The sequence below is a fragment of the Nerophis ophidion genome, linkage group LG03 (assembly GCF_033978795.1).
Source record: "Nerophis ophidion isolate RoL-2023_Sa linkage group LG03, RoL_Noph_v1.0, whole genome shotgun sequence".
Classification (NCBI taxonomy): domain Eukaryota; kingdom Metazoa; phylum Chordata; class Actinopteri; order Syngnathiformes; family Syngnathidae; genus Nerophis; species Nerophis ophidion.
In genome coordinates this window covers 45,152,318-45,163,343 of record NC_084613.1, presented here as the reverse complement: position 1 = coordinate 45,163,343, position 11,026 = coordinate 45,152,318, and the positions used below count along the sequence as shown (strand labels likewise).

The window sequence follows — 11,026 nt, the reverse complement described above, 5'->3', positions numbered from 1 at the left end:
CAGAAGTACGCGGATGACACAGCCATCGTCGGGTGCATCAGGGACGGCAGAGAGGAGGAGTTTCGGAATCTGGTGAGGGACTTTGTTGTCTGGTGCCACACGAACCTCTTGCAGCTCAATCCATCAAAGACCATTGACTTTGGGAGGTCGAATCCACGGTCACAACCTATTGTGATCGAGGGAGTTGAGGTACAGACCGTGGATTCATTCAAGTACCTCGGGGTTTGGGTGGACAATAAGCTGGACTGGACTGTTAACACGGACCATCAGTACAAGAAAGGACAGAGCAAGCTGTACTTCCTCAGGAGACTGCACTCCTTCAACATCTGCAAAAAACTCCTGTGGATGTACTACCAGTCTGTGGTTGCCAGTGTTCTGTTCTACATGGTAGTCTGCTGGGGGGGCAGTACATCTAAGAAGGACAGCTTCAGACTTGAGAAACTGATCAGGCGGGCCGGTTCTACAATCGGAATGAAACTGGACTCACTGGTGACGGTGGCAGAGAAGAGGACTGTTGACAAACTAGTGAGCATCCTGGATGATGCCAGTCACATACTGCATAGCGTTATCAGTAGCCAGAGGAGCCTGTTCAGTGCTAGACTGCTTCATCCCAAGTGCAGGACTAATAGACTCAAAAACTCCTTTGTCCCACACGCCATTAGACTGCACAACTCCTCTCTGGGGCGGGGAGCGGGGGGTACTAGGATGACAGGGGATGCAAAACAATAACAGTGCAAATCGTTTTCATAACATTGTCACTACTGCCTACTTTGTCTTGTTATAGTCTTATTTTACTGTTATATTTTTATTCCCATTGTTGCTTTTTAGTTTTTATTCTAATATTTCTCTATTTTGTTTCCATTTAAACCCCCACTATTTACTTTTTACTTTTATTTAAATTGATCTCAACTCTGTACACTGCTGCTGGAATTTTAATTTTCCTGAAGGAATCAACAAAGTACTATCTATCTATCTATCTATCTATCAAGTGTCCAAAAATAATAACATTAATTCCCATAAAAAGTGTGGATGCAAGACTAAAAATTTACAACTTACATCAATAATTACAGTATGCACACTTATGATAATAGCTTGTAATTAATTATATATATATTTTGCTTTCTTGTTTATTAAAGCCTTTCCACATTCTATACATGTTAAGGAATGTGTTACCGGCAATACTTTTCAACACATAAAAATAACACAGACAAAATAAATAAGTATGTTAATAGCACCCCATTATGTCATTTCACAATGGTAAAAGTTGAGTGCTCTAAACTGGAAACTGCTTTCTCGTTCTTGAACTCTGCCTTGATGATGTGCGACTTGGGGCTCCCGGTTGTTTTAAGCCATTCCTGCATTTCTTTCACCTTCTTACGTTGACCCTGGAGTTGACCCTGCACGGTTCCTGAGCCCGTGTTTTGGACCCACCCTACAAGACCGAGCTTCTTCCCCTGAGCCTGTAAAGTCAAACATGTGGTTCATTAACACACAAAAGAACTGGGATGGATGTGTAAATATAAATTACCTGCTCAATGAAATAGTTATTGTACAGGAAAATTTCCAAGTCTTGTTAATGTTTACATGAGTAATGATAATCTTTATACATGCATCACATTAAAATGGAACGCTTTATTCGTAAATTAAATGGAATCATTATTGACCTTATTGTGGCTCAAACAAAGCAAATGAATGTAACATCATGTAGTATATCTTATTATTATTTCATTCTATTTTCACAATATGCTGAGAGCCAACAAAAATTAACCGTGAGTCGATAACTTTAGATACTGTTGACCTACAAAGTAGGAGTGGGAAAATTTCCAGTATTGCCCGTACTCATACAAATGCATTTTACTTGTATTTTGTCTTTTATTTGTTGGCTATGGTTAAAATCCAAATAGAACGCTGGACAAAATTTCTAAGCAAAAAAACAACAGTTCAACACTACGTAAATACAACAATTGCTACGCTGCAACCACGGGACCGAGAGTGAAGTGAATTATATTTATATAGCGCTTTTTCTCTAGTGAGTCAAAGCGCTTTACATAGTGAAACCCAATATCTAATTTTTACATTTAAACCAGTTTGGGTGGCACTGGGAGCAGGTGGGTAAAGTGTCTTGCCCAAGGACACAACGGCATAGAATAGGATTGGGTAAAGCGGGGATTGAACCTGCAACCCTCAAGTTGCTGGCACGGCCGCTCTACCAACCAAGCTACAACGTCCCGAGAGACCATCCCTCTGACTTAATGTTCCCATATGGAATTCAACAACATTCAATATGGCTTCTCTTTATTTTCCGGTAGCAGTGCAGATGTGGGCCAGATATCATCAAAAAATAGCTGAATATGATGGATGAAGTGGATCCATACACTTACATCACTCAAATTGACTATTGAAGATATCTGGTTGACCACACTTCCTTCTACACTCAAAAAAAGTAGAACTGCAAAAAAATGGAGGTGCATAATTTCTTTACATCTAGATGGGTGGACACATTAAGCATTATTAAGTCACATTGGATCACAGGGGTGCTGTGTGATAGTTGTTTATCAACGTAAGTTTTTGTGTTGCCAATTCGCTTATACAGTAGTGACTCAATTTAGGAGCTTAATTGGTTCTGTTACAGAGCTCTTAACTCAAAGAACATGTATCTCAAATCAACATCTCCCATTTAAATTAATTTAAATACATTTAATTGGTGATTTTCACCCCCAATTGCACAATTTTAACATGTAAGATGCCTTCAAAAAACTTTTAGAAGAGAAACATTGCATAAAAACAATAATATATAATGTACTATTAACAATTTAAGTAGTTGTATGGAGTAATGTAATAATAATGTACAAAATTTACATTGAAGAGCGTACATCAACAGTATCTCCTTCCAGACGCTTTTTTGTCAATCTCAGCGTTTCTATATTTTTATGGATAAATGTCCTCCATTTAAATATTATTTTAACATTAGCTGGCATTAGACTCATTTGGATTCATTATGGTGCAAACTAGCAGTGATACGCTTGAATTGCTTCACCAAGTTGGTGACATGCTCTCTCATGTTGATAATTATTTTTTTATTTCAATGAATGACATCCACTCCATTTTAGCACTGTCCTTCACACTCACTTCCTTCCTTACCATGGTTAAAAAACAAAGGTATAGCAATCTTTAGCTATTACCTAATGCTCGCGTATATGACCTGTTTTGGGCAGTCTGTGGCATTTGCTCTGCCAACTAATTGCGGGGGATGCTCGCACCTCAAATGTTATTTTAACTCTAAAATAACCTTTACCAAAAACCCAATTGGAACCATTTCAACACAAGAGGACAGTGCATCTTTATGGCATTCTCTCTCTGCTTCCAAATTACTTATTGCTAGGAATACACTTGTTTGCCCACCATGTTCAAGTGCAAGGATTCTAAACCTGTGGCAGTAATGACAATATAAAAAAAAAAAAGAAGTCTAGCACTAAAGTCATAGAAAATTGTATTAAGCGTAAAAATGATGACTAAGGTGGTGAAGCTGTATTTTAATTTGCACTTTAAATTTAATTGACAGTTTAATTTAGTCTACTCATTTTAGCACAACATAGTATCTGTCCATCTATGGTGCGATGAGCTGGCAACTTGTCCAGGTGAGTGCAGCTGAGCTAGGCTTCAGCCCCACCGTGACCCTGATAAGACCAGCAGTTGAAAATGGATGGATGGATAATCGTATGTAAATGTATTTTTCGTCAGTTATTCTGTAATCCCTTCTTATGCAGTATATTTTTTCGTACTTATTTTTCTAATCAGCCTCCCCTATGCCTAAGGGTTATGTGTAAAATAAATAGTCTTTGTGATTGAAACATGGTTTCATATCATTTGTCAAGGTTGTAAACTGTAAGTATAAATTAGATAAAATTATTGAATATGATTAAAATTATGAGTGAAATTACTAATTCAGTGCTAATATTTGAGTGGGCTTTGGTCCCCTTTGTAGTGGAAAAGTTAGGTCCCTAGGTCAGAGAGATTAAAAACCCTGGTCTGAGGCAGAGAGATTAAAAACCCTTGTCTGAGGCAGCAGCAACCAGATGTGACGTCACAGCAGCGTCACAGGCAAACAGGTGTACCTAAATCTGTTACCCATCGGAATTTGTAACTCCAGGGGGCGATGTTCCCATGGCGTTTGTTTGATGGTTAAACGGCAAGGCCAAAGAGGAGAAGAAGAACGCTTGCGTAAATTGCATAAACTATCCTTAATGCTGAGACGTCAGTTGTCAGAATGTCAACATAAATAAATAACACATATTCTGGTAATCAATGACTTACTTTCTATATAGTATGAGTCTATTGCATCAGCTGTTGATTCTCTCTCACACACATACATTTTCCAATATAAATAAGGCTATACATGCACATGCGGTTGTTCTGTTTGTTATGACTGTATGTTCCCAATTCCTATAATGAAAGCACGTCATTGATTTCAAGAATATGTGTAATTTATTAATGCTGAAATTCTGACAACTGACGTTTCAGCATTAAGGATAGTTTACGCCATTTACGCAAGCGTTCTTCTTCTCCTCTTTGGCCTTGCCGTTTAAACATCAAACAAACGCCATGGGAACATCGCCCCCTGGAGTTACAAATTCCGATGGGTAACAGATTTCGGTATAACGCCGGTGTTGTGCCGAATTATGCACCCCCGCCGTAAAATGCACCCCCTGGCGGGAGCGCGCTTACGTCACTCGGTTGCGTCACCCGTCTCGAAAAGTAGCTAAACTCGGCTAAAATCGCCTCTTTCGGCATAAAAATGTACATAACAAGGTGAATAATCCAAGTTGTCTTTACTTTGGATATATTAATGGATGGATTAATTGTGATTCTTTAATGATTTCGCCGTCATTGCCTTTAATGATTTCGTCGTCATTCAATCGCCTCTTTCGGCAGAAAAATGTACATAACAAGGTAAAATAATCCAAGTTGTGTTTACTTTGTATTTATTAATGGATGGATTAATTGTGAGCCTTTAATGATTTCGCCACCATTCAGATAAGGCGAAAACAATAACCATTTAATATAGGAATATTTGCTGTCCCGAAAATGTATTGAAGTATTGTATTAAAGAGTATATACACCAAAGTAAGCCTCTATATGTACTTTTTTAGAGACATCAAGGAGAACAAATGTTTGCTGCTTCACTCGACGTGATCCAATACATGTATTTTAAAAATATGACATTTTCTTTAACTGTAAGAAGCTCATGGGTGGATGGATGAATACATTAATAAATGAATGCATCTGATACCTATCGTTGTTTTGGTTTTGAGAATTTTCAAACTGAACATTCACAAATAACTTTACCAAAAGTACCCCAAGTACCAGAGATGGAGTTATGGTGGGGGTGCATTTTCAGTGAAGAGTTGATTCCAGCTGCCTGAACATCTATCTATCTCTGGCTAGGATGGTCGTAGAGACATGAAACTCACCCTAGCAACTCATCCTTACCCCCTCTGTATACTGTGAAAACCATGTGATGATTGGACCCCCACAGGCGGAGTTAGGGGGGGGGTGCTTTTTCAGGCAGCACCAATAGCCCACCTGCCGGAAAATGCACCCCCTAGCTATCTCTGGCTAGGATGGTCGTAGGGACATGAAACTCACCCTGGTGACTCATCCTTACCCCCCCTCTATAGTGTGAAAACCATGTGATGATTGGACCTCCACAGGCGGAGTTAGGGGGGGGTGCTTTTTCAGGCAGCACCAACAGCCCACCTGCTGGAAAATGCATGTTTTTCCCCTCTAAACTCTCTCCCTTTGTTTATAATGCCAATTTTTTGCTGGATTTAGTCTCTATAAACTCCAAAGAAAACAATACCCGCCTGGGGACTATTTTTGAAATTGGTCTCCAAACTAGGGCACGCGGGCCGAAAGCGGCCCGCCGGCATCCAAAATCCGGCCCCTGGATTTTTATTCATTTTTTGAATTTTTGGGAAATGGGGGACTTGTGGGAATCCATCCCAGGTAAGATTTTTGAACATTTTGAGGACTTTTGCCTACTTTCCCAACTTTCCCCCCCACTTCCAGTGTGACTTTGCGGTGTGCGCTATGGACATGCTGGGCATCCCTTGACTCAGGTGGCCAGCTGCGGGACTTGTGTGATTGATTTTTTAAAACTTTGAGGACTTTTGCCTACTTTCCCAGCTTTTCCCTCACTTCCAGTCAGTTGTGGTGTATCGCTATACATGGGCTATTATTAGGAAGAGGCGTTTATTTGGTAATATACTATATACTATATATATATATATATATATATAGTATATTACCAAATAATATACATATATATTATATATATATATTATATTATATATATATATATATATTATTAGGAAGAGGCGTTTATTTGGTAATATACTATATATATATATATATATATTATATATATATAAATGGGTTGTACTTGTATAGCGCTTTTCTACCTTCAAGGTACTCAAAGCGCTTTGACACTACTTCCACATTTACCCATTCACACACACATTCACACACTGATGGAGGGAGCTGCCATGCAAGGCGCCAACCAGCACCCATCAGGAGCAAGGGTGAAGTGTCTTGCTCAGGACACAACGGACGTGACGAGGTTGGTACTAGGTGGGATTTGAACCAGGGACCCTCGGGTTACACACGGCCACTCTCCCACTGCGCCACGCCGTCCCTAATTATATATATATATAATTAGGAAGAGGCGTTTATTTGGTAATATACTATATATATATATATATATATATATATATATATATATATACATATATATATATATATGCATATATATATATATATATATATATATATATATATATGTGTGTGTGTATCGCTATACATGGGCTATTATTAGGAAGAGGCGATTATTTGGTAATATACTATATATATATATATATATATATATAGTATATTACCAAATAAACGCCTCTTCCTAATACATGGGCTATTATTAGGAAGAGGCGATTATTTGGTAATATACTAATATATATATATATATATATATATATACTGTATATTACCAAATAAACGCCTCCTCCTAATAATAGCCCATGTATAGCGATACACCACAACTGACTGGAAGTGGGGGAAAAGCTGGGAAAGTAGGCAAAAGTCCTCAAAGTTTTAAAAAATCAATCACACAAGTCCCGCAGCTGGCCACCTGAGTCAAGGGATGCCCAGCATGTCCATAGCGCACACCGCAAAGTCACACTGGAAGTGGGGGGGGGAAAGTAGGCAAAAGTCCTCAAAATGTTCAAAAATCTTACCTGGGATGGATTCCCACAAGTCCCCGTTGTCCCAAAAATTCAAAAAATGAATAAAAATCCAGGGGCCGGATTTTGGATGCCGGCGGGCCGCTTTCGGCCCGCGTGCCCTAGTTTGGAGACCAATTTCAAAAATAGTCCCCCGGCGGGTATTGTTTTCCTTGGAGTTTATAGAGACTAAATCCAGCAAAAAAATTGGCATTATAAACAAAGGGAGAGAGTTTAGAGGGGAAAAACATGCATTTTCCAGCAGGTGGGCTGTTGGTGCTGCCTGAAAAAGCACCCCCCCCTAACTCCGCCTGTGGAGGTCCAATCATCACATGGTTTTCACAGTATACAGAGGGGGTAAGGATGAGTCACCAGGGTGAGTTTCATGTCTCTACGACCATCCTAGCCAGAGATAGCTAGGGGGTGCATTTCCCGGCAGGTGGGCTGTTGGTGCTGCCTGAAAAAGCACCCCCCCCTAACTCCGCCTGTGGAGGTCCAATCATCACATGGTTTTCACAGTATAGAGGGGGGGTAAGGATGAGTCACCAGGGTGAGTTTCATGTCTCTACGACCTTCCTAGCCAGAGATAGCTAGGGGGTGCATTTCCCGGCAGGTGGGCTGTTGGTGCTGCTTGTGGAGGTCCAAATATCACATGGTTTTCACAGTATAGAGGGGGGTAAGGATGAGTCACCAGGGTGAGTTTCATGTCTCTACGACCATCCTAGCCAGAGATAGCTAGGGGGTGCATTTCCCGGCAGGTGGGCTGTTGGTGCTGCCTGAAAAAGCACCCCCCCCTAACTCCGCCTGTGGAGGTCCAATCATCACATGGTTTTCACAGTATGCAGGGGGGGGGGTAAGGATGAGTCACCAGGGTGAGTTTCATGTCTCTACGACCATCCTAGCCAGAGATAGATAGATGTTCAGGCAGCTGGAATCAACTCTTCACTGAAAATGGACCCCCACCATAACTCCATCTCTGGTACTTCGGGTACTTTTGGTAAAGTTATTTGTGAATGTTCAGTTTGAAAATTCTTAAAACCAAAACAACGATAGGTATCAGATGCATTCATTTATTAATGTATTCATCCATCCACCCATGAGCTTCTTACAGTTAAAGAAAATGTCATATTTTTAAAATACATGTATTGGATCACGTCACAAGGCAATATAACAATAACAACTCAATTACACAGTACAATTATACAATTTTACTACAAACAATTGTTTGAGCACAATAAAGTCAATTGTGCAATAACACCGGTTTCAAGTCAACCCAAAACTTAAGGCACACTTTGTGTATCGAAATTATTGGTTTGTCCACCCCTGCAAGGAGTACGATACCTTAAAAAAGCAACGCTAACTTACCTGTGTGTATTTCCGGAAAAAGACACCTTGGACTTTTCCAAATACTTCATAATCAACAGAAAATAAGTCACCATCGGACATGCTGGACAAAGCAAAACAAAGATATGGCATTAAGTTATAGAATTTAGGAATTGCCGCCTGCTAGGCTAGCATGTTTACATTTGTTTCGTCACGTACAAAAACATACATGACATGAAAGTGTTAGCGTTATGTAGCTAAAGCTTAACAATGAAACAGTGTGTCTGGGACCGCTCATATTTACCTGAATCTTACAACTGACAGGACGTGGTGGGAAAAACCTGTTATTCTCCAGCTGTTTTAGCGGCATCTACCGGTTGTGACGCTGATGACGTCATTAAATCGCGACGTTCAGTGTCCTGACAACAAATCCACACAAGACGATACAAAGGTGCCTTAAGGTAGAAAATAAGTTTATCGACATTTATCAATTGCAAAATGCAGAAAAACAGAAAACTATATCAGCTTTATTATTAACACGATATAAAGTTTGTATTGATGTATATTACATGCGCTTTATAAGCATCAAGGGATTACACAAGTGGGTTTCTTCATTTAATGCAACCCCACTGTTTAAAAAAAAAAAAAAAATCATGTACCGGCACAAAATTCATATTTACATTGCAAGTACTGTGTCATGCTAAAACATTACTTCTTTTTTTTTTTTTTTACATTTGTCTGTTCACCAAAATTTAACGAATTATAGAACACAAAAAACGGAATATAGCTGTGTTTAGACATTATGTCAATTTGCTACAAGACACAAAAACAGTCCAACAATATAAACAGTTTGCTTTCAAAGATGGTACACCCTGGACAAGTCGCCACCTCATCGCAGGGCCAACACAGATAGACAACATTCACACTCACATTCACACATTAGGGCCAATTTAATGTTGCCAATCAACCTATCCCCAGGTGCATGTCTTTGGAAGTGGGAGGAAGCCGGAGTACCCGGAGGGAACCCACGCATTCACGGGGAGAACATGCAAACTCCACACAGAAAGATCCCGAGCCTGGATTTGAACCCAGGACTACAGGAACTTCGTATTGTGAGGCAGATGCACTAACCCCTCTGCCACCGAGAAGCCCACACATTAAGTAGTGTTAGAGCCAAATACACTTTCTGTCAAATTGATGACGTCATTAAAGGGGTTGGCTCCAAGGCCAAGTGCCTGTCTATTTAGGGAGGAGTCAGGATCTTGCTCAGGGGTTGCTGAGTAGAGGCGCAACAGTTTTTGATTGTGCCAGCCTAGTTTGTTTGCTCTCGTGTATTTTCTGTTTTTGTACAACCTGTGTTATATAAATGTGACTTTATGAAATTAAATATTTTTGTTAAATATGGACACAATTTTGGACATCAATTATTAGCCGGCTGCACACGTCTGAACTAGCTTCATTTATATTCGGCAACCAGTAGCAGTAATAGTATAGGACTTTACCGCTACAAGTAGCAAATGTAACCGATACAAAAGGAAACAGCATATTCTGGTATTTTTTATTTATTTCATATTGTTAATTTCACCAAAATCCATCACATGATGTGTTTTACTTTCTTTTTACTTTAAATATGGATTGTCAGTAATATAATTCAAGTTTTTGTGGATTTAATGTTGTATTTCCTTTATTCTTACAAATCTGAGCTTTTATTTTGAAAGTTTGAGGATATGACCTTGCGTAGCTGCCGCTCCCGCCAGTCTTCGCCGTTCCTCACTGCGAGAGGTATGTTGTTTAGGTATGGGAATAACAAATCATATTTCTTGAGTTTAAATGCAAACTTAACAGAATAATGTTGGTGTGCAAATGTTTAGAGATGTGTTATGGAGGTCTTTGTGTAGTGGCGTGTTTTAAAGAGCCATTTTGAGCGAGAGAAGGAAAGTTTGTTTGGCCGAGACTTTTACCTGTATGTGCGTGAATGAATGAGTGGGCGTGCGTGCGTGCGTGCGCGTGTGTGGGCGTGGGTCTTCCATTTTGTAGCCTACATTCTCAATGTGTTTTATATTTTTGTGTGTGTGTTAGGAGTTATGTGGAGAGGAGATGACCATTGCACTCATATTGTGTCTCATGTCACTGTCATACAGGTATGTGTGTTATTGGCCGCCATGTTAAAAATGTTATTTACTTTAAAGAATGAGAAATGTAGTAGTGAGTAGCCAGTCTTCGCCGTTCCTCACTGCGAGAGGAGTTATGTGGAGAGGAGATGACCATTGCACTCATATTGTGTCTCATGTCACTGTCATACAGGAATAAAGTGAATGTCAGAAGTTGAACCAGCCCCGTGTCCCATGTCATTGAATGAACGCAGAGTACTACACACTAACAGCGTAGTCGGGATGCGGCAGACCCGCCCCGGCTACACAAAGACAAAAGAC

The 11,026-nt window shown here is 39.9% G+C and overlaps 1 protein-coding gene across 1 annotated transcript; it reads right to left on the bottom strand.

The window, feature by feature from the left end:
- Positions 1 to 1,111: 1,111 nt before the first annotated feature.
- acyp1 (acylphosphatase 1, erythrocyte (common) type) lies at positions 1,112 to 11,010 on the bottom strand. Its single transcript, XM_061895351.1, has 3 exons — positions 8,899 to 11,010; positions 8,637 to 8,718; positions 1,112 to 1,460 (listed from the first exon to the last, which is right to left on the bottom strand). The coding sequence occupies exons 2-3, from the start codon at positions 8,715 to 8,717 to the stop codon at positions 1,245 to 1,247; spliced, it is 297 nt and encodes a 98-aa protein (XP_061751335.1). The 5' UTR covers position 8,718; positions 8,899 to 11,010; the 3' UTR covers positions 1,112 to 1,244.
- Between the last annotated feature and the right edge of the window lie 16 nt (positions 11,011 to 11,026).

Coding starts and splice junctions, on each gene's coding strand:
- acyp1 (XM_061895351.1), bottom strand. CDS start 8,717: ATGTCCGATGGTGACTTATTTTCTGTTGATTATGAAGTATTTGGAAAA. Junction 1,461..8,636: donor TTTTCCGGAAATACACACAG/GTAAGTTAGCGT, acceptor TTGACTTTACAG/GCTCAGGGGAAGAAGCTCGG.